A 24260-nucleotide genomic window follows, 5' to 3' on the forward strand; every position below is an offset into this window, starting at 1 on the left:
ATGCCCAATTGAGCGGTCCTGACCACTGTGCTATCCCACTCATCATGGGTTTAACATTGTCTCAGCCCTGTCTAGCCTACCTGTTAGATATGTTCTCAGAGGTGTGGGAAACCTGGGAGGCAGGTTCCTTCTCTCGCAGGTGTCAGGGCTGCTGGCTTTCCCTTTTCACAGCATGAGATTCCTTGGGAAATTTTAATTTGTTGGGATCCATTGTTTCAGTAGTTGAGACAAAAGTGTTTCTCTAAAATACCTCTTCTCCTTCCAGGAAGGTTACATTGTTGCTCTAGTACCTTCAAGACAAGCACCCCAGTCTGACCAGCATTCTTTTTCTTCTAGGGAATGTGCATTTCTTCTCTGGTGGCCTTCTGTTTTCTCACCGTCATCATGGAAGTATCATCATTTCCAAGGATCACATGAATTCTGTTTCCTTCTATGATGGGGTATGTAGTTTTTCAACCCCCTCTAAAATACATTCCATTTCCCCTTCTCCAATATAGTGTGGCAATGTGTCAGAAACTGCAGTAGACATCAGCCCCGCACCCAAGTCAGTCATCCTAAAGACAGTGGAAAATAGCTGAAAAATACCTCCAGTGACTCTTCACAGGATCCCAAGGCTCACACTTCAAAACTGGAAAGTTCATCCTGAGGCGTTGATGGGCTCTAATACAGCCCTTAACCACAGGAAAGAACTGTGTATGCACAAAAGAGATAAAAATGCTCACTTTCTCCAGGAGTTTAATACCTCCCTCTCACACACTCAAGTTTAGCCTTTACCTCCATGAATATGCTCCCCTAAGAACCATTGTCATTGTTTACCAGGCTTCTCCCCTTCGGGAGAAGGTGGTGGGCCAGAGTTTCCCTCATCTTAGGCTTCCTGGCCAGAGCATAGCCGTCTCTCTCAATGCAGCAGTGGAGTCCAGGCCTTCCACTTGGCCTGGCTCAGCCTCAAAAGCAGTTTGATGGCAAGAACAGAGGTTGATTGAAGTGATTTGGCTAAATAGCTCTTCAAATGAACTTATGATCAAACCTGTCTTCAACAAAACCCTAAAAGCTTTTCAGCATTTGGGCGTATCAACTAGGCAGATTGGGTGGCCTTGTTAGATAAAAGAGGGTTTTGTTTAGTTTTTTAATTTTTGAGAATTATGTGACTGCATGTGGGTATGTGCGCGTGAGTGCAGTTGCTTGTGAAAGCTGGGGAGGGCATGGGAGCCTCTCTTGGAGTTGGAATTATATGGGGTGCTGGGAACTGAACTCAGGTTCTCTGGAAAAGCAGCAAACACTCTTAAAGCACAGCTATCTTTTCATCTCAAGAGTTTTGATAATCAGCTTTTATAAAGTCTTTGAACATCAGCCAGGCAGTGATGACACATACCTTTAATCACAGCACTTGGGAGATGGAGGCAGATGGATCTCTTGAATTTGAGGCCAGTCTGGTGTACAGAGTGAGTTTCAGGATAACCAGGGCTACTCAGAAACTCTGTCTCAAAACAACAACAACAAAAATAGTTATCTAACATCAAGAAAGAAAGTATGTGTGAATTATTTAAGAAACAATGTTTGGCAAACCCATTGGCAGAGGTATGGGTGAGCCAGCCCCAAAGTTGTGAGCATGGGAAAGCTGTTCCTATTACTCATCACACGAGCTGGAGAGCTGCCCCTGTCCCCCATGTCCCCCACCAGGAGAGCGGGCCATGCACCTCACCTGTGCAGCACAGTAGAGCTGGCCCTGAAGATATAGGTGTGGGAGAACTGACCCTGAGGATGTGAAAGCCACAGAACTGGTCCTGCCCCTTGCTCATCCGTTTAAGGGGTGGACTAGCCAAGGCAATGCAGGAGAGCTCGCCCTGGTGGAAGGGACAAGGGAAAGCTGTTGGGCTGGCCAACCCTGCAAACTACACAGGGTTATGAGTTGGCCCATGACAGCATCCACCCCTCCTGTGATCTGTTGGAGCTCGTAAAGATCCAAAGCTGCAGGATCTCCACAGCACAGGGCAACAGCAGGATACCAAGAGGGGTTCCAGTGAGGGCCCAGTATCAGTAGTGTAGCAGAAGCCAGAGGCCTCAAACCAGACCAACGACCCTTTACAGTGAACACTTGCAAGTAAAGATAGATGGACAAAGGGTTTACTGCATGACTCACTGTGCCACACACACTGTAGCTTCCATGATGAGATTGATTTTTCTTTTACTCTTAAATTTTATTTTGTTTTGTTTTGTTTTGTTGGGGAGGTTATGATTGGGATGGAGATGCATGATGTGAAAGACACAGAGAATAAATAGAAAAGAAAGTTTAAAAAAAGAAATAGTGCTGGAGAGGCCGGTGAGATGGCTCAGCGGTAAGAGCACTCACAGCTCTTCCAGAGGAAGAAAAAAGAAATGGGCTGGACAGTGATAGCATGTGCCTTTAATCCCATCACTCAGAAGGCAGAGGCAAGAGAATTGAGGCCAGCCTGGTCTACAGACCCCGTTCGAGGACAGGCTCCAAAACTATAGAGAAACCCTGTCTCAGAAAACAAAAAACAAAACAAACAAACAAAAAAATATATATGCAAAACATTAATAAAATATCTTTAAAACAAAAAATACATATATATGTGAAACATTCATAAAATATATCTTTAAAACAAACAAAAGTGAAGAAACAGTGTTGTGATAGCAAGGTTAGCTAATTTGGGGGGAATAGTTTTTGTTTGTTTGGGTTTTGTTTTTATTATGTTTGTTTTTATTATGAGACAGGATCACTACATAGCCTTGACCTGGCACTCGCTCTGTAGATCAGGCTGGCCTCCAACACACAGAGACCCTGCCTCTGCCTCCCAAGCGCAGTACCACACCCAGCTGTGGGAGTAGGGTCTGAAGAGATACCTCAGTGATTAAAAGCATTTGCTGCTCTGCCATACAACCAAGTACCCATGTTGAGCCGCTCACAGCTACCTTTAACTCAGACTCCAAGAGGGTTCAACCTGTGCTCTGGCCTCTCCCGGTGCCAGCACTCACATGCAGACATGCACACATACATGTAGTAAATAAACAAATCTCTCTAATTCAAGCAAATGTATAATACAGGTAAGTAGTTTTAACTTTTCTTATTACTGGTAGGGAATAGCCACTCATATCCCACAGTGCACCCGTGGAGGTCTGAGGTCAGTCTTCAGGAGTCAGCCCTTCCTTCCTCCATGAATTCTGGACATCAAATTCAGGTTATCAAGCTGTGGGGCAAGTGCTTTTATTCCCTGAGCCATCTCTCCAGCCCCAAATTAAATATTTTAAAATTTCATAATTAGGAAAGATATAGAAATGAATGCTCATTAATCTCTAGAGGCAGAAAGACTTTCTAAGCTTGGGACATGTTTAAGAGCCCTAGATGTTGTGGGACGTGCCTATGACCCAACACTCATGAGCAGAGGCAAGAAGATCGCCACAAGTTTGAGGTCAGCCTGGTCCACATGGGAAGTTCCATGCCAGCCAGCATTAAATAAAGAGACCTGTGTACAAGTTTCATTTCTGTTGTCGTAACAAAACACTCTGACAAAAAGCAATGTAGAAAGAAAGGCAAAAAGCAATGTAGAAAGAAAGGCTTTACAGGCTACAATTCACTGTGGTAGGGAAGTCACAGTGATAAGAACTTGAAACAGATAGTCACATCACATCCAGCTTTAGAATTTAGATGGGTGATCTGAATCTTTCTGGGACCTCCAAAGTGTTAATCCCACTGGTTGAGAATAAGACCACTACCACAGTTTAAATTCAAATTTGAAGCAAGCTTTAACTAAATACTGGACAGGTGGATGGGCTCTGGCCAGGTTCATATCCAGGTTCCTGGGAAATGGCCCAGAATCAAGTATGGCAAGGGCTTAAGAAGGAAAAACCATAATTCATTGCATTTCCCATCAGGTCCAATCAGGGGCAAGCATACATCCTGACATATTTCCTGCATATGAAACTCCCACCTACAGGTGGTCAAGCACATCAGGTGCAGGTGGGTCAAACAAACTTGTTAGGGAAGTGAAAACTGTGGCTGGCATGTTATTCCTCATAAACAATAGCCTCCAGCACCCCAGAAATTTTCAGGGGCTTGCAGATCAGAGCCTTTTTTTTTTTTTTTTTTTTTTTTTTTTTTTCCTCATGGATCTCTAAAGCAGAGTAATTAAAACTTAAAATTTAACTTTGACTCTTCCACATGTCTCAAAAAAATAAATAAATAAACATAAGTTCTAAAGAAGGGCTGGAAGTTGTTCAGTGGTTGAAGTACTTGCCCAGCCTTAGACTGGGCGTGGTGGTATGGGCCTTTAATTGCAGCACTCTGAGAGTTCAAGCACAGTCTGGGCATAACCGAGACTCTGTTCTATTTTGCTGTACCATAGTGTTAGTTTCCTCTAACTTTATATTGAATTTTGTTTCCATGTGTTTAAGACCAGGTCTCACTGTTAGCCCAGGCTAGACTGCAGCTTTATGTAGACCAGGCTGTCCTTTAACTCAAAAAGGTCAGCCTGCCTTTGCCACTTGGGTTCTGGTATTAAGGAGTGTCACACAACACCACACTCCATTTAAAGAATTTTTTAAAGAAACAAACCAATCATTAAGCAATCAAGCTCAATAAACATTTACTTTAGAACTTGTTTTTCTTCTTTTCCTATGTTTGTGTGTATATGTGAGTGTGTTTGCATGTGTTCTGGCACATGTGTATGTGCAAATGTAGGTGGATGGACATGCACATGGAAGCCTGAGGTTGATAGCAAGTATCTTGTTCAGTTGTTCTGTCCACCTCTCTCTTATTTTTAGATAGGCTCTCACCATGAACCCTAGCTGTCCTGGAACTCTTTGTGTTGACCACAAACTCACAGAGATTAGTCTACCTCTCTGTCTCTCTGCATCTACCTTTGCCTCCGCCTCCTGCATGCTGGGATTAACGGCTGGGCCTTCCTTTATCTTTTGAGATAGGAAATCTTAATCACAGCTAGAGCTCATTGATACCGGTCTAGCTAGCAGCTTGCTAGCAGCTTGTTCCAAAGTTGAGACCTTCCAAGGCATTTATTTACTTGTGTAGGTTCCAAGACTCCAAACTCAGGTCCTCTCTTCTTTTTCTTCTATTCTCTTCCTTTCATTTTTTTGATACGGGGTGTCTCTGTGTGGCTCTGACTGGCCTGGAACTCACAGTGGTCTATTGAGGAAAGTACAGTCTTTTTTTTTTTTTTTAATGTTTTTATGTGTATATTTTATGTGTATGTATGTTTTGTGTACATGTATGTCTTTGTACCACTTGTGTGCCTGATGTCCACAGAGTCCAGAAGAAGGTTTGGATCCCCTGAAACTAGAGTTGCAAATTATGTGAACTACCTACCATGAAGGTACTGGGAATGGAACTTAGGTCCTCTGGAAATACTCCTAACCACTGAGCCATCTTCAACCTTAAGCATAGTCTTTTCAGCAAATGATGTTAGAGAAACTGTATATCCACACCAGAAAATGAAGTTGGACCCTTATACCAAGTACAAAAATGATTACTCAAAATGTATAAAAAACCTAAATGGGAATGCTAAAACAATAAAGCTCTTAGAAGAGACACAGTAAGAGAAGCTTCATGACATCAGATTTGTCGCTGACTTCTTAGTTCCCCAAAAGCACAGACAGCAGAAGAATAACTTCACAAAATAAACTTTCCAGAGGGTGGAGAGATGGCTCAGTTAAGAGCTTGTTCTTGCAGAGGAACTAGATTTAATTCCCAGCACCCACATGGCAGCTTTCTCTCTACTTCTAAGGGGTGTAACGCTCCTTTCTGACCTCCTTAGATACCAGACACAGATGTGGTGTATAGACATACATGCAAGCAAAACCACACATAAAGTAAATACATAAATCTTAAAAACCATTATGTTTTCTAGGGCTAGCTAGATCATGACTCAGGAAATAAAAGCACTTGCGGTGCAAGCCTGATGACTGGAGCTCCATCACCAGGCCTCATGTAGAAGGAGAGCCAGCTCCCCAAAGCCTTAGTCTCCAGGTGTGCACTGTGATATACAAGCACCCGTGTATACACACAGATACACGTGTTCATTCCAATTACATTTTACTTATTTCCTGGGGGTGGAGTTTAATGTGGGGCATGTGTGGAAGTCAGAGAAGAACTCGGGGGACTTGATTCTTTCCCTTCCCCGTGTGGCATACCAGGGATTGAGTTAAGGTTGTCAAACTCGAAGCAAGCATTTTACCAGCTGAGTCACCTCTCTGGCTCAGATGATTTTTTAAAAATTACACTAGCTGAGTATGATGGCATATGCCTGTGATCCCGGCATCTGAGAGACTGAAGCAGGTAAGGCTCACCATGAGTTTCAGGCCAGTCTACACTATATAGCAAAACCCTTCCCCCAAAAAATAAATAATAAATTTTAAAAGATTCTGTACATCAAAGAAATGAAAAAAAAAAAAAAAACCAATTCACCAAATGGCAGAAATCCTATATATGATAAACCTTGCCTGGGAGAGATGACATAAGCCTTAATCCCAGCCAGGATACTAGAAACAGGACTATCAGAAAGCCAGGTTTGTCCTCTACTACATAGTAAGCTGAGTCCAACCTGGACTTCATGAGACCATGACTCAACCGCCCCCCCCCCATCCTCCCTCAGACAATACCTTAGAAGAACTTTTGAGCTGACATTTTCAGTTTGGGGAAATGTATATCTAAGCTGGTGTGACAACACGTCTCTGATCCAAGCTGTTTGGGAAACTGAGGCAGGAGGATTGTGAGGTCAAGGCTAGCTTCACCTTTGGTGAGACCATGTATTCCACCCCCCTTCCCCGCCCCCCCCCCAAAAAAAGAAGAGTTTCAACGTCTCCTGTAGCTAGGAGCTGGAGAACATGTCTGTTGCTAAATTCAAGAATCCATTGTCTGTGGAAATAATTGAAAAGCAGTTGGTGCTGGATGAGCTCACACAGTGGCACTGAGGTCCTGCAGACGGACTCTCTTCTGATGCCCCTTTCTCTTTCTAGGACTCCACCAGCGTAGTGGCCGCCCTGCTCGTCAACTTCAAACGCTCGCTGCTTCCTCATCTCCCAGTTCAGTTCCATGGATCAAGCAATTTCCTGATGATTGCCCTTTTTCCTAAATCAAAGATCTATCAAGCGTTTTACTCAGAGGTAACATAAATTATCTATCAAGTTAGCAAAATAGCCACTTTTTTCCCTTAGTAATTTGAATGGTAAGATAGTGTCTTAGAACAAAATAGTGGTAATGTAAAGCCAGGTGTGGGGGCTCAGTCCTTTAATCCCAGCACTTGGGAGGCAGAGGTGGGTGGATCTCTGGTGAGTTTGAGGCCAGCCTGGCCTCTGTAGTGGTTCCAGGCCCTTTCTCCAGAAGGGATTGGGGAGATGACTCAGTGGTGTGAAAAGCACCACTGCTCTTGCAAAGGACTGTCCCAGCCAGCACCTACATGGTGGCTCACAACCCTCTGTGACTCCAGTTCCGGGGCTTCCAATGCCCTTTTCTGGCCTCAGAGGCGTGCACACATGTGGTATACCAAACACGGGAAAAAGACCTATACAAAAAAATTAATGCTTTTTTTTTTTTTTTTTTTTTTTTTTTTTTTTTTTTTAATTAGAAAGAACTAACAGTGATGTGATTCCAGTGAGAGTTGAAGCCAGGCGTACTAGTGCAAACCAGTAATCACAGTACTAGGAGGCGGGGGCAGGAGGATCGGGAGTTCAGGGTTAGCCTCAGCTATATATAGCATTCAGGGCCACCCTGGGCTATATAAGACACTCTCTAAAAGCATGAATAACAACAAAAAGATTAAAAACTGTGTTAAGAAGACTTAGGGAATGAGAGCATAGATAGTAAGTGTTTTAATAATCCCTTCGGTGTTTGAGGGTTGGGAGCCCACAGAGATGAAATCTGCCTGTCTTCTCTTAAGTCCCAATTAAATTTATTTACTTTTTAGCTATTTTATTAAATAAGAAGCCCTTCCTTTTGAGCTAGAGCTATCTATCCCACCCCATGCTGTCCTTCCCTGTGATTGCAGTTCCCTTCTTGCCTTTGCAAATGGCCCTGCATGGTAGTAAGCTTACTGTATATCCTCAAAACATGTTATATAAGGGAAGAAATTTACCCCTAGTGGCCCCCACTAGGTATCCTGTCGTAATTCCAGTACTTTTCAGGTAGAGGCAGGGAATCGGGAGCTCTGAGATTAGCCGCAGCTGCACAGTGAGTGTGAGGCCCTCTTAGACAACAGGATGAATGAATTCTGTGATGCACTTAGAGACCACACAGAAGCCAAAGCCCGAATAATGGCTAGCTAGCATCAGGACTGGAGACGTTCTTGGAAGGCTGTGGTTACAGCAGTTTATGAGCAGTGTCCTCTCTTCACAGTGAGTCACAGACTACAGAGGAACTGGAGTGAGGACAGCATCTGGCTTTCTCTAAGCACTGCTGACCTTGCCTGCCACTTGCATGTGGTTGTTTGTCCCAGTCTGTCCCACTTGGGGACAAAGCTCTGGAATCAATTCCCTTCAGGTGCCCCCCCCCCCAAGCAGTTTCTTTTGAGGCCACCACTGCCTTCTGGTCTTGTCACCAGGGAAGAACATGTTCTTGCAGCCAGAACAGTGTCCCTGACACCTTCTTCCAGGCTTTCTGACCTCTGGAAGGTCATGGTCTCTGAGGACAGGGACCCATTAAGGAATTTCTGGCTCTGAAAAACACTGAACAAAATTGCTTTCCGGCCTCATTTTGAAGCAAACTTGCTTGTGATAGTGTTTTTCTCTACACTGACAGTGCTGGTTTTCAACAGTCATCAGATCCCATGTGGATTCCATATCCTGTTGTTGGGTTTAAAGTGTTCTTTGTTTAAATTATGTTTTGTTTAGGTCTTCTCCCTCTGGCAACAGCAGGATAACTCGGGGCTTTCTTTAAAAGTGATCCAGGAAGATGGATTATCTGTGGAACAAAAGAGATTGTAAGTGGCGCTCTCCAGTGTTTGTGCTCAATTCCCAAAGCTTTGTGGGTGTGCTTTCTCTGCAGGGTGACTCACATTATGTAACATGGGGTCTTTGCCTCTGAAAGGGCCAATAGTCATGTCGTTGTTGCCAACATGCAGGTAGTGGTGCCTTGGGGAAATAGCCAGACAGATGAAATCCAAGCTGGGGATATGGCCTAGTTAGAAGAGCACTCTAGCATGCTAGATGGGTTTGATCCCATCCCAGCATAAACCAGGCATGGGGGCATGTTCCTATAATCCAAGTACTTGGGAGGCAGAGGCAGGTGGATCTCTGTGAGTTCGAGGCTAGCCTGGTCTACAAAGTGAGTTCCAGGACAGCCAGGGCTACACAAAGAAACCCTGTCTTGGAAAGAAAGGGAAAACAAGAATCCCTGATGGTGGAGTAGAAGCAGCAGATGGCTGGAACAGCAGCTGAGATCACACATCTCAAATCACAGACAGGGGACAGAGAGAGCAAAGACATACCTCCTCTAGCAAGGCCACACTTCCCTATTATCCCCAAGCAGCCTCCAGCAGGGGCTTAAGTATTCAAATGCCCACTACCACTAAGAATTAAAACCTGAGACCATCGTCAAAAAGAAAAAGAAGAAAGAAAGAAAAAAAGTGAGGCCAGCCTTCCTCTGTGGGCATGCCAGTTGTTATGCATGGGTACCACATTTGATTTAAGTCTGTGGGGTACTCGTTTAGGAAGTATTTCCGCTCTGTTAGGGTCTCTGGCTTAGAATCTCAGAACTGCTTGTGTACAGTACCTCTGCTGTGGGAGGTGCGGGACTAATCTGTGCCTTCGATATTGTAGGCACTCCTGGGCACAGAAGCTCTTCAGTGCCCTGAACCATCCTGCAGAGGAGTGGAGCTCTCCCAAGCTGCTTGCGGCCAAACTCCCTATGTTGGAGCGGTGAGTTCTGTGCATCTGGCTGGAGTTGTTTACTGTTAGCTTTTGCAGTGTTGGAGACTTCAGTGCTGGTCCTTCCTGAGCTCTGTTACTCACAGCTTCTTACAGACATCTCATATCATGAAAGACTCACTCTTTCTCTTCCCCCCCCCTCTCTCTCTCTCTCTCTCTCTCTCTCAATTTGATTTTTTTGTCTTTTGAGGCAGGGTTTCTCTGTGTAAGAGTCCTAGCTGTCCTGGAACTCACTCTGTAGACCAGGCTGGCCTTGAACTTGCAGAGATTTGCCTGCCTCTACCCACTGAATACTGTAACTTAATTTTTTAAATTTATTTTTATTTTATGTACATTGGCATTTTTGCCTGTGTGTGTGTGTGTGTGTGTGTGTGTGTGTGTGTGTGTGTGTGTGTGTGTGTGTGTGAAGGTGTTAGATCTTGGAGTTACAGATAGTGTGAGTTATCATGTGGGTGCTGGGAATTGAACCCTGATCCTCTGGAAGAGCCCCCCTCCCCAGGTCCTCTCCCCCCCCCTTTTTTTTTTTTTTTTTTTTTTTTTTTTTTGAAACAGGGTTTCATTGTGTAGCCCTGGTTGTCCTGGAATTCAGTCTATAGTCTAGGCTAACCTCAAACTCAAGAGATCTCTGCCTCCTGAGAGTTGGGATTAAAGGTGTGACCTAGAAAGAATATCTTTAAGACTTATTAGCACTTAGGTGAGAAATCAGTAATGTGAGTTGACAGGTCAGACAAGGCTGTGACAGTGCTATGACAGTTGTCCTTGTTTTTCTAGGTTTCTCCACCATTTTGCTATCAGCAGCATTGGTCAGGAGCCTATGATGAGGACCCATCTCCCATGCCTGCTGCAGCAAGCTGACATCAATCCTGCTCACGGATTAGAAAGTGACAAGGTAGAGGTCACCAAACATGCTCGGACTTTACAGCAGGATCATCTGCAAGCCTGTGTCAGTTAACAGGAGCACAGTTGGAGTCCTTGTATAAGAGTGTCCACCTCCCTGATTACTGATAACAGTATACGTGAAGCTGTCTTTATAGAATGACTGCAGGCCAGACCCAATGACAGGGACCAGCCCTGACATCATGCCATGCCCTCTCTGCTTCTCCGGGTCTTTTAAACTCTTACTGTGTGTTCTAAGGCTGACACTTGTTTCTGCTACTGACAATGACTTAACCTAGCAGCAGATGACACACTGTGCTATTAATGAAAGGAAGGCTGTCTGTATTGCCCTCACTAGGGCAATAGAATAGACCTTAATGTGCTCCTGCCTCATTTTTTCCTATACTTGCCTCTGCCCACCATTCCTTTAGAAGCTATATATCATAATTTGTTTCTGTGCAAGTCTAAACATGCTCATCTACTAATTAGAACATTCCATTTTTCCTTTAGATCAGAGGGTAAAGAAAGAAGCAAATACCTATCTTGTGATATTTTACTTACAAGGTGCTATAGTCCTGGCCTTTAAGTAAGAGTATTTGGCTGGGTGGATCTTAAGAAGCCACATCTGGAGCCAGAGAGACAGCTCAGCAGTTGGGAGCACTGCAGTCGGGAGCACTGACTGCTCTTGCAGAGCTGCTGGGTTTGAGTCCCAGCATCCACTGCTCACAGTGGTCTGTAACTCCAGTTCCAGGGGATTCTTGCTTCCAAGGATACTGTACACACATAGTATGCAGATATCCATGCAGTCAAAACACCCATACTCATAAAATAAAAGTAAATAAATAAAGAATTGCACACCCATGATCTTGGGTGTATGCTGTAGGCATTTCTCCTTCTCCTCCCACTTGTGCTTAAATCTGTTAAAGTCTTTTCTTTATAAATTCAGCTGCTGAATGTCAGGCTCAACATTAGTGTATGTTATCTATGCCTGGGCCTGTCTTGATGGGCCTCACATGTGAAATAAAACATCTAGCCAGGTATGATGGCCTGTGTCCTAGTGTTCAGGAGACTGAGACAGGATCATCGTAGCTTTGAAACCATCCTGGGTAGCACAGAGTTTTAGCCCAGCTTGGGCTACAGAGTAAAACTTTTTCTCAAAAGAAAAAGAAAGCCATCCTGTAGACAGGCCTTCCTAGGCTGTGTCATTGTAATAAACCTTCTCCTGTGATTACATGATTCTTGTCCTCCTCCTCTGCCACTCTTCCTTGTTCAGTAAATCCCTTAAGTGGCCTTAGATTGGCTGCCTGAGGGAAACCTAGTTCTGTGTACTGGTATAACATAGCTAAGGCCATTGGGATGGTCCCTCTTTTCCTCTGTGATAACCTTTTAGACAGCGAGCTCATCTTGTGGGAGAGCTCTGCCTCACCACAGACAGCCCCTCAGAAACATCTTCAGCATAGCTCCTCTGCTCACCAATTTCCACACTGCTACATGGTTTTCCCAGACTTCTTTCTGCTCTCTGAAAAATGTAACAAATGTAATATCCCTGAGTGTCTCCTTTACTAGATAGAGGTCTGTGGCCTTAAGTACTTTAGGCTCTCTAAATGCTTAATCTTTTAAGTGATAGTCACAAATAATGTCCATAGAAAGTTGTTTACTAAACTTCATGAATCTTCACACTTACCCTGTGAGTAAGTAGGCATTGTAGGTTTCTAGTGCTATGATAAACTCCATGACGGGGTGGGGGGGGGTGGGGGGCGGGATTGTTTCAGCTTTCAACTCTCAAGTCACACTCAGTCACAGAGGGAAGTCAGGGCAGGAACCTGGAAGCAGGAACTGAAGGAGAGGCCATGGGGATGCTGCTCACTGGTGTGTTCCTCAGACTCACTCGGCCTGCTTTCTCATGTAACCCAGGACCACCTGCTCAGGGATGAACCTCTCCCAGTATCTGGGCCTTCTTTCAATTTGCAGTCAAGAAAATGCCCCACAGACTTGCCTATGGGCCAGTCTGATGGAGGCATCTTTTTCAATCGAGATACCTCTTCCTATTTGACTCTAGCTCTTGTCAAGAAAAGAAAAGAGAGAACCCTGCCTACTCTGGACAGTAGTAGACTTTGTCATTTGCTCTAAATCATGGAGCTAGTGAATAGTGAGTGGTACTGAAGTTCAGGCTCACAAAGCCTTGCTCTGAAGACCAGCTTTCTTTGCCTTTTACACAGTGTTCCCATGTTGAACTAGAAACCCATGTGACATTTCTTTCATGTAGGTCATCATCAGCATTGTAACTGGTCTCCCTGGCTGTCACGCTAGCAAGCTCTGTGCTTTCCTGGTCACTCTGCATAAGGAGTACGGCAGGTTAGTACGGCTTCTGCTTTTGCTTTGGGGAAAGAGATGGTGTTCCTGGACCTGCCCTGGTATAAGGGAACCTTGGACATCTATTGGCATTCAGCATGACATTACTGGCCCAGCAGTCATCCACCATCTCCTCATTTGATACAGTGTTGTGCTCAGTGCTTTGTTTAGTGTTTACAGGTTAACCAGATTCTTGCCTGGAGTGATTTTGTCCTATAAACATTCTTTTTATTTGGGGGATAGTCTCATGTAGTCCGGGCTTGCCTTAAGTTTGCTGTAGCTAGAGCTGAGGATGACCTTGGGTTCTTGATCCTTCTGCCTCCACCTCCCAAGTGCTAGGTTTTAGTCATGATCCTCCACACCCTACTTGTGTGTACTTCTTTCTCTTTCTTTCCTTTCTTCCTCCCTCCCTCCTTTCCTCCCTCCCTCCCCTCTCTCTCCCCCCTCCCTAGTTTCCTACTTTCTTCTCCCTCTTCTTTCTCTTTCTCCCTCTCCCTCCCCTGCCCTCAGCCCCCACCCATGCCTCTGTCTCTCTCAGAGGATGGCCTCAAATTCATTGGAAGTTCTCTGCCTCAGCTTCTTGAGTGCTGGCATTACTGGAATGCCTTCTCTGTCTTTTTTCCCAGTGGAAGGCTATTTCCTACAAAAGATCCAAGGAACCTGGTTTCAGGATAGTGGGCTTCTAACCCAGCTAGTGCCTGCTGTCTTTTTTTGTGATATCACAGTAACTTTCTCTCCATAGTCATTGGCAGCATATTTTTGAGGGAACTGGTCATGTAAATCCAAGACTGAGCTAAGAGTAAGTACCCTTGCTGCTTCCAGATGGATGGTATACCGACAAATCATGGACAGCTCTGAATGTTTCCATGCTGCCCACTTCCAAAAATACCTTTCCAATGCCCTGGAGGCCCAGCAGAACCGCTCTGCCCGCCAGTCAGCTTACATTCACAAGAAGACCAGACTGCTGGTGGTATTACAAGGGTGAGTGTTGGAAACCTGGGAATGGAAGTGAGGATGGGGCCCTTGTCATTAGTGTTACTTTATATGTGCCCCATGCTAGCAACAGTCCTCAGAAAGGCCATATTCTGGCCAAGGGTAACTGATTGCTTCTATATTGTAACATCTCAAGAGGTGAGGAATTGGGGAATCTGATAAAGATTCTCCAATAATTTATAGAGTGATTGATAATAGTCTTTAAACCTTTCCATCTAGGTATGGGAGCCTCATTTGTCTTATTCCTCCCTCTTAGAATTGCAGATGTGGCTCCTATGTAGTCTATAAGCCCTCCCCCATTTGTCCAGTGGCTATCCCAGAAGACCTCCAATGAGAATTGCTCATAGTACTGTTGAGTGGGGTATCTGCTTTTTACCTGATACCAAGCTGTGATGGTAGGCTCTTAAATCCTGAAGTCCCTCTAAGTACCACTATTGTCAGAGGGAAGGTAGATACGCCCCCCCCCCCCCGTGTGTCTGTGTGTGTGTGATGTAGATGTATGAGAGTGCACCCTGCATGCTCACACACGGAGCTGGAAGAGGACATTGGCGCTAGGCTGTCTCTCAGAACACTGCGATACAGGTGGGCACAGCCACATCTTGCTCTTCTTTTTATCTGGGTGCCAGAGATTCAGACTCACATCCTCAAGTTCGCAGAGCCAGTGTTTTACCCACTGAGCCATCTCCCCAGCTCAGAAGGAAGGTTTGGCAGTGTGTAGCAGAGAACTTCTGTTTACTGGCCTTCCATGGAGGAATGTCTTGCAAGTCTTTTATCACCTGGGTCCAGTAAGGAATGTGTTTCAGGAGGATGGAACAGGGGCAGGACTGGTTTCTGGTGTTTGGTTGTAAAGAAGCTTCGTGCTATTTTCACAATAATTAATGTTTCCAGCAGGCTAGTTGTTTCCAGTTAAGGACAACCTCAGGTCCAAAGCTCTGTTTAGGCTCCTGGTTTGAATGATTGGTCCTGGAAGAGGCCGGGATGGTGGTCCTGGAAGGGGCCGGGATGGTGGTCCTGGAAGGGGCCGGGATGGTGGTCCTGGAAGGGAGGCAGGTGCACTGTGCACCCTTGGGGCCTTCCTACACTGAGAAACCTTGTTGCAGTCTGACCCCTTCTGCAGTTTCCTTCCTGTCAGCCCTATGGCCATGGGATCCTCAAAGGGAGAATGGGGCCCCGAAACCACTTGTTTTCTTCAGGTTTTCTGTTGCTTCTACTAGTCAGAGGGATGGGCCAACCCAGCATCATTACTTCTGTTCTCCCCTTGCCAGATGAGGGTCACTGGGAGTGGGGACCTACAAAAGAACTTGCTGGCTTGTCAGTATACACAGCTAAGGTCATTTCCATTATCCATTATTTCAGATAATACTGTTGATTCCTTAACTCTGACTCTACAAGTCTGTAAAAATGTTTGATATCTAACTGCTTCTGGTCTGCTATAAGAACCAGCTCATGCAGCATAGATCCAGCACTCACCCAGTCACACAACAGAGTATAAGGGATGCCACAAGATATCCTGATAGACTCAAGTCAGAATAACAGAATAACAGCTAAACCCAACCATGATGGCTCACACTTATAACTCCAGAACTTAGGAGGTGGAAGCAGGAAGATCGACTTTTGGCTACATAAGCTTGAGGCCAACCTGGGTTATATGAAAACATGTCTCAAAAAAAAAAAAAAAAAAAAAAAAAAAGCTAATAGCATGTAAATAAATGCTGTGGGCCTTTACCAAGGCACTTAAAGACTTGGCCCATGGCCCTTTTTTTTTTTTTTTTTTTTTTTTTTAGAGCCAATAGATTACATATAGTTACCTGCTTTATAGTTTGTACAACTCCTTAATTCTTTGGCATTAGACATTATTAAGGTTGTTGGTAACGGAAGAATGCCAAGGGCTCCTCATGTCAGGAATTTCCTCCCTCTTTCGTCTTACTATGTAGATAAGATACTTACTACATCTTGCTATGAAGTTCCAGGCTGGCCTCAAACTTGTGACCCTCCTGCTTCAGCCTATAGAGTGTTAGGGTTGCAGGTATTTACCATAACACTTGGCACGTTTCTCAAAGCCAGCTTCTATTTTCGTCAGTATATCCCTAATTGGTTTTAAAAAGATTTTTTTTTATGTGACTGAATGTTTTACTTCCAGATAGATAGATACATACATACATACATACATGCATACATACATGCATACATACATGCATACATGTGCATGCAGAATCCATATAGGGGACCAGAAGAGGGCATCAGCTTCCCCTAGAACTGGAGTTAGAGACAATCTTAAGCCATTGAGAACTGGGCATTGAGAACTGAACCAGTGTCTTCTATAAGAGCAAATGCTCTTAAATTTTGAGCCATCTCTCCAGTCCTGGTTTTTGTCTTTTTTTCATGTGTATGTATCTATGTATGTCATGTGACCACTAGTGCTCCCAGAGGCCAGGGGAGGGCATCAGAGCCTCTGGAGCTAGAGTTACAGATGGCTGTGAGTTCTGAGACTCAAACTCAGGAGCCATCTCTCCAGCTCCTCACCCAGCAGCAGCAGCAGCATGTCCTTGGAGAAAAACAAGCCAGAGAGCCTTGTTTCCACCTTGTTTTCCATCTCAGAGAGTGGGATTGAACTTTGACATAGAATAGAACTGTTGCCTCAAAAACAACTTAAAGGGTTCTCATTTGTTTTTGAGACAGGGTCTCACTTCTCATAGGCCAGCCTTACTATATAGCTGAGGATGACTGTGAACTTTGATGTTGAGGTTACAGGAATGTGTCAGAGTTTATGTGTGCTAGGAATTGAGCCTGTGGCTTCCACTCTAACAACTGAACTGCATCCCCAGGTTCTAGAGTGCCCTTTTACTCTTGCCAAGCTTTTAGGAATAAAGGAATGAAAGGGAAATAGGTATGGTTATAAAAGGGGTCTTTTGTCGAAGTTTTACATCTTCACATAAAATAAATACATCTTTAAAAAAAGAAAAGAAAAAAAGAAAAAGATAGCCCATGCTGGCCTTGAACTCACAGGAGTCCTTTCCCACAAGAATATTGAAATGTACCTGTAAGGGCCTGCAGTGTGTAGGTCTCCCCTGCACCCAAGCACTGCGCTGGAAATAGATGCATACTTGCCCAGGGAGAGAAGCCAGGGAGTAGAGCCTAGGTAGGGCTCACTCAACAGTTTCTTGAGCAAGGCAGGCAGAGTGACTCGGGCTGGGAATCCTTGTATTTTGGAGGCTGAGGCAGGATTCCACAAATTGCAAGCCACCCTGGAGCTATATGTGAGAATCTATATAAAATAAAAATAAACACCCTGGGGCAGCCAGGCGCCTGGGGGGAAACTAGAACTTAGCACACCCTGTCCTCCCTGCAGCCCTGATGGTTGGGCAGGACCTAGGGCCTTTTACAGGTGAGTTGTGTCTAGGAGCTCAGGACATAGCTCTGGCAGGCTGCGCCTACTTCCCGACCTCCCACTTCTCTCCCAAAGGCCCCCACACACAGGTCCATCTGATCTGCCACTGCCGTCAGGTCAGACTTCCTCCATAGACTTAGACCTTTAGATAGAGTCCGGGTCCCTTGGGACAGTGCTGTCCTCTGTGAGGTGAAGAGCCCTCTTCTTAGAGTCGTTCCGAGGTCTGCTGGGGTCGAATGTCCAGTTTGTTGATCTGTATTGCTTTAGGCTTCAGAGACTAACACTGAAGGTAATGCAGAGATAGTGAGCAAATAAATGAGGGAAGATGGGACCAAAGACACACACGCAGGAAACAAAGCAACAAGGAGAGACTGGAGCTGACAGTCAGTGCTTTGCAGGAAACCTGGAGGGAGGGGACACAAGGGGTCCCAAGGGGAATTACCAGTACTGCAGTGTGCAAAGGCCCAAGATGTCTCCATAAGGTGCCACTTGACAAGACTCAATGGTGGAGCACTCAGCTTGCATGTGCAACACTCTGAGTTCAATTCCCAGCACCGCAAAAACCAACCAGGTACCACTTGAGCAGACTGGAAGGAAGCCAGCCAGGCAGATGCCAGAGGAAAAGAGCATTCCAGCCACAGGGAACAGAGTACAAGGTAGAAGTATGCCAGGCATGTTCCGAGAAGACCCCAGGAGGCCAAAGTGGTTGGGTTAGGGGTAGGGATGGGATAAGCATGGCATTCCCCCTGCACTGTTAGAGGTCAGATGTACGGGCTGCCTGAAGTCAGATGTACGGGGCTGCCTGGCCCTCAGTAAGGGGCTCGGCTTTTGCGCTGAGACGAAAACCACTGGAGAGTTTGAGCAGAGCAGTAATGTGATCTGTCAGAGAGTTTAGCAACCCCTCTGGCTTCTGTGTTGAGAACAGTTTGCTGTGAGGCAGGACAGAAGTAGGGGGCAGCTGGCAGGCCATCGCGGTGGCCCAGGGAAAGTGGGAGTATGACCAAGAAAGAATGGAGCCAAAGCCTAGCATCTGAAAGAGTAAAGTCCCCTGGGCTTAGAATAACAGAAACTTGGGAGGAACCGGCTCAGGGTTTGGATTTCAAACACATTCGCTCCTAAGCAATGATGTCAGGCTGGTTCTGTAAATCAAGACTGGAGGGAGGTCCAGGCAGAAGATGGGACTAGAAATGGTATTTGACAGATCTGATGACCTGGGAAATTGGGGGGGGGGGGGAGCGCGGAGAAAAGAACTAAAGAAACACAGCCTGGCAGAAGCTCCTGAGTTATGACCAGAAAGCAGCCCCACCCTCAGAGCCCCAGTCGCCAGCTTCTTATCTCCAGACTAGGTGGGCTCTTCCGCCCACTCTTCCCATTTAGGGGAACTGGAAGAACTTGGGAACGAAGAAGCACGTCGTGGATTCCAGGGGCTCTGAATCACTAAGTGGGGGTATGGCCTTCTGTCTTCAGCCCTCAGCCACTCAGAGCTCCCCTCTTTGATTCTGTAGCCCCAATCAGAAAGATAACCTGCGCTTTCTCCTTTAGTTACACGGATGTCATCGATGTTGTCCAGGCCCTGCAGACTCACCCAGACCCAAATGTCAAGTCCTACTTCACCATTGGTGCCGTCACAGTGTGCGTGGAGCCCCTGAGCTGCTACATGGAGCACAGGTAGACACCGAAGACCACCTCCAGCCCACACCGTGGTGTTGTAGGGCACTGTAGTGATTTTCCCTCCCCTTGGCTTGTGGAACACATCACTCCGCAGTGTATGCAGTAAACACCCCACTACTCTTTGATTTGTATGAGGTCCTAAAAGGTGCAGAGCAGGGTGAAGTAGATTATGGAAGACGGGCTTCATTCAGCTCTGTGAGAACAAGGGCCGAGTCTCTCGTCTTGTGTCTTGTCGATGCTTGGTGCATAGTGAGCGCTAGTCAAATATCTGTTGTGGGTGTGGGGAGGGGGTACAGTATGGGGTTGGGGACTCTCCAAGTGTATTTAATAGATCTTAGGTTCTATTCTAAACACTGAAAAAAAGGATAGAGGGGGACAGAAAGAAGGAAGGAGAAAGGGAGGGAAGACGGAAGTAAATAAATCTAATCAAAGCTAGATATGATGGCCAAAGACTCAGGAAGCAGAGATAGGAGGTGTCGGCAGACTTTTCTGTCCCACCAGCCCATTCCCAAATAACCACACAGAGACTTAATATTCATTATAAATGTTGGCCAATAGCTTAGGCTTAACTCCAGCTAGCTCTTAAAATTTAAATTAACCTATTTAATTTAATTTCTGTTTCTGTTACTCTGTGTGCTGCCCCAGACTTGTTTACCTCAGCAAGGAGGATCGCTAGTTAGAAGAAAGGACTAAGTACTGAAGGCCAACCTGAGCTACAACAGAGTGAAGATCCTGGTTCCAAACAAACAAATAAGCAAACGTTAAATGAGTGTGCTAACATGTATTACAGACATAGATTAATAAGATACTGCTGGAGATAAGGATAATTATTTAAATTGAGTTAATGTTTAAAGAAGCCAGTCTAGGCTACAAGAAACCCTATCTCAAACAGCAAAGAAACAAACATTAGTAGCTTTTAGTTAGATTAAGAAGAAAGCACCAGTGGTGGTAGTGACCCTTTAGTCCCAGCACTTGGGAGACAGAGGCAGGTGGGGTCTTTGTGAGTTCAAGGCCAACCTGGTCTACAGAGTGAGTTCCAGGACAGCCAGGGCTACACACAGAAACCATGTCTCAAAAACAAAGAAAACAAAACAAAACAAAAAAACAAAAATGAAAAGAAAAAGAAAAAAAGAAAGAAAAATAAATATAGCCACCATATTAATTGGAAGAACAAGAATGTCAAGCTCTGAGAAATTTCATTCCATTTTGTGGGAGTCATGCATACACATGTGGTTTGGGGTGGACTAGGTGTGGCCCTATTGAAGGAGGTGTGCCACTGACTAAGGGTTCCAAAGACTGGAGTGCTCTGCCTCCTTGTTTTGGATCAAGCTCTTAGCTGTTTCTGCCACCATACCTTTGTTCCTCCATGGACTCTAGCACTGTGAGGCCATATGCCAGTTAAACTTTTTTGTTTTTGTTCTTCAAGATAGGGCTTCTCTGTATTCTTTTGGAGCCTGTCCTGGAACTTGCTCTGTAGATCAGGCTGGCCTTGAACTCACAGAGATCGGCCTGCCTCTGCCTCCGGAGTGCTGTTAAAGGCATGAGCCACCAATGCCTGGCTAAACTTTTTTTTTTTTTTTTTTTTTTTGAGTTTCCTTTATCACAGCAGTAGAAAGGTAACTAAGGCAACATACAAGTCCATGTGTTCAAGATACCTGTCTCCTCCAGGTTTTATATCAGCATTATTGTCAGAGGTTTCATATCTAGCCTTGTGATAGGATGTGATGCCTTGTGGGAAGTCTTTGAGAATTGCCATGGGCTTCAATGAGAAAGGAGACAGGGCCCAAGAAAGGCCTAAGTGATTGCACTCCAAAGACTTAAAGGCACTTAAAGACACATCCCACAGTTGATTCAGTGGACTATGTAATATCACACACACACACACACACACACACACACACACACACACACACACACACACGATAGAGCTTCTGGAGTGAGTACTAGGAATCTTAAGAAAGTATGAGAAAGTCAAGAGAGAACTGGATTTACAGCCTAAAGTAGGATTCACCTAATTTGGTTCAAATGGTGTGTATCCAGCTGATTTATAAAATCGAAGAATGAAGCTTGTGCTCCTAAGCATCTAACTTGCTGATCTGGGAACCATGGAGCTCTGTGGACCTAGACATACCTTGTCTCAGACCCACTGCATGGAGTGCCTTGGGCAGTATGTGCAGCCTATTTACCAACCCTCCCCTCCACCTACTCTTCTCATCTGGTAATAGATTTCATCAAAGTCTGAGTCTGAGTGCTTGTATATTGCTCATCCTTATGGGAATTTGATAAAGACTCTGTAGTGGCAGTTCCCTTCTCTAGGAGGAGCATTGTAATAGTTGGGCTTTTAATTTTTTTTCTTATTTTAATTATCTTCCTTGTTTTATGTTTGTTTTCAAGACAGGGTTTCTCTGTGTAGTCCAGGCTGCCCTGTAGACCAGGCAGGGCTCAGCCTCAGAGATCCTCCTGCCTCTTCCTCTTGAGTGCTGGGACTAAAGGTGCATGCCATTACTGCCCGTTTCCCCCCAAAGTGTTGGGGGATCAAAGAGGAACTGAGATTATAGCTTGGCAAGGCCAGCCATGGTAGCTCATGCTTTTAATCCCAGGACTCTGGAGGCAGAGGCAGGAGGATCACTGTGATTTCAAGGCCATCTGAGTCTACATTTTGAGCTCCAGGACAACCAGATCTGCATTGAAAGACCCTCAATAACAACAAAAAGAAAATGAAGAAGGAGGAGGAAAGAAGGAAAATAAAAGCATGGCGGCACTAAAAAGATGGCTCAGCAAAGAAAGGCACAAGTACAGGCATATGCACACTAACTCAGAAACAGAATACTAAATAACTTTACAAACAAAACAAGATCATGGAAGCTTTGACATTGAAGGCCCCTAGTAGAGTTTGATGGCCAAAACTGATACCATTTTCCTTCACATTTCCTTTTACTCAAAAACGCATCTTTTATTTTTTTTAAGATTTATTTTTATTTTATGAGTATGGGTGTTTTACCTATATTTAAGTATGTATATCACATGTACAAAGTGTCCATGGACGATAGTAGAGGATGTGGGAAATCATGAAACTAGAATTACATATGCCTGTGAGCTGACATGTGGGTGCTAGGAATACCAACTTGGGTCCTCTAGACAAACAGTCAGTGCTCTTAACCTCTGAGCCACCTCTCCAGTCCCAACAATATGTTTTCCTAAAAGACCGACTTGGGCTGAGGTTGTTCTTTGTTTGTTTGTTTGTTTGTTTGTTTATCGGTGTTTCAAGACAGGGTCTCTCTGTATAGCTCCTGGAACTTACTCTGTATGCCAGGCTGGCCTGGAACTCATAGAGATTCACCTCCCTCTGCCTTCCGAGTGCTGCCACCAACTGCCCAGCTGCCATCTAGGGATTTCTATGGGACCTTAACTTCAGTGCAAAGCTATGGATGTCTTGGATAACTATTGCTCTCTCAATGTCAGTACCACCTGGCACTTGCACGATCAGATTCATACTTTTGTGGGAAATAATGATGACTGAAATAAATGGTTTTGAAATACATTTTTCTTTTTTCCTTAGATTTCTCTTTCCTAAATGTCTTGACCAGTGTTCACAAGGTAAGCAGTATGTTTTACTTCCTGTTTATGTGGCCATCACACTCTGTTCAAATACATTTGGTTTTTCTCTGTGCTGCCACCTTTCTGGAATCTACAACATACAAAACTGGTCCAGGGAAAACTTTGATGACTTCCTTGTGTCCTGCTGGGTAGGCACACATGCTCAGGAACTTTTCTTTTGATGCAGTAGCCCCCCCCCCCCCCCAGCTGCGGTACGCATGCCCTGGCCTTGCCACTGATGAAAAGTAAATGGAACCTCTGGATCAACAAGGTCGTTAGGGGTCCTGGAGAGCCAGGATAAATCATAAATTCCCTGCAGTGATGCTGAGATACTTAGTGCCATCAGGGGGCTGACTGGGGAGATGCTTAGGGGGTGAGCTTTCTGGGGGAGTGGGGAGCTACCTGGGGAGATGCTTAGGGGGTGAGCTTCCTGAATCAGCACAGTGAGCATCTGGTAGAAGAAAACATCTCTGTGTCCCCAGCATACTTGTGCCCTGCTGATCCCTTTGCCAGTCCACAGGGACAACAAAAACAACACACCAAAGCTGTCTTGGCTGAAAAGTGAGCTGGCAGCCGCCCAGGCATGAGGCCAAGGAGAAATGTTCTTGTTGAACTTGGTATACCAGGTAGTAGCAGTCCTCCTTTGCTTTTTTTTTTTTTTTTTTTTTTTTTTTGAGACAGAATCTCATGTAGTCCCACCTGGCTTCAAGTCACTAAGTTGTTATATAGCATAGGCTAGTCTTGAACTCCTGATCTTCCTTCTTCTACCTCCCAAGTACTGGGTTAGTATAAGCTGTCATGCCTGCCTTGGGCGGCAACAGGGTAAAATGAAAGTTGTCTGGGTCCCTCCATAATGCCCTAATCCAAATAGATTCAGGTTTGTGGAGGTTGGGTTAGTAGGACCTGCTGACAAACTAGGTGTAGGACATAAATTGGAAAAGGCATATTCAGAATGGCTCTTCTTTGTAGTTCATAGGATTAGGGAAGCTGAAGATAGCTGTCCTTGAATAGAAAGCACAAGAGAGACACTGAAACAGGAGGTAATGGGGGGAGGGGGGCTTTCTGATCCTTGGTTCTAGGCTTCGAAGCCATGATCAAAGACAGACAAAAGCCCAGACAGATCGAGCATGCAGATGTGGAGTTAAAAAATTTAGAAAGCCCGAGATGAGAAGGGGATTAGAAAATCCCAGAGACTGAAAGATGAAACAGGAAGAAATAGTACTTCAAATATCAAGGACAGAGAAAAATCAGTCATGCTTAATGTTATAGAGACCTCAAGGGAAGGACAATTTAAATACAAAACAAACAAAAAAAAAAAAAAAAAACATTAGTTTTGCAAGTGTGAAGAGCACTGATCTCATCAGGAATGTCTGGATGACTGAGTTAGTACAGCAGGTGGATCTCTATGTAGAAGCCAGCTATAGTAAGTCCTAGGCCAATCCTGGACTATACAGTAGTAAGACTGTCTGGAAAAAAAACATAATTGCAA

General features: G+C 44.9%; 1 protein-coding gene across 1 annotated transcript in view; it reads left to right on the forward strand.

Moving 5' to 3' along the window:
* The window catches only part of Dnaaf9 (dynein axonemal assembly factor 9), a 116747-nt gene that overhangs the window by 72434 nt on the left and 20053 nt on the right, over positions 1 to 24260 (forward strand). Inside the window, exons 21-29 of the mRNA XM_051183366.1 lie at positions 337 to 440; positions 6991 to 7137; positions 8860 to 8948; positions 9787 to 9885; positions 10666 to 10783; positions 13037 to 13125; positions 13945 to 14103; positions 19046 to 19171; positions 22734 to 22771. Of these exons, the coding sequence (XP_051039323.1) occupies positions 337 to 440; positions 6991 to 7137; positions 8860 to 8948; positions 9787 to 9885; positions 10666 to 10783; positions 13037 to 13125; positions 13945 to 14103; positions 19046 to 19171; positions 22734 to 22771 (969 nt within the window). The remainder of the gene's footprint in view (positions 1 to 336; positions 441 to 6990; positions 7138 to 8859; positions 8949 to 9786; positions 9886 to 10665; positions 10784 to 13036; positions 13126 to 13944; positions 14104 to 19045; positions 19172 to 22733; positions 22772 to 24260) is intronic.

This window comes from Phodopus roborovskii, unplaced genomic scaffold (assembly GCF_943737965.1).
Source record: "Phodopus roborovskii unplaced genomic scaffold, PHOROB, whole genome shotgun sequence".
Classification (NCBI taxonomy): Eukaryota; Metazoa; Chordata; class Mammalia; order Rodentia; family Cricetidae; genus Phodopus; species Phodopus roborovskii.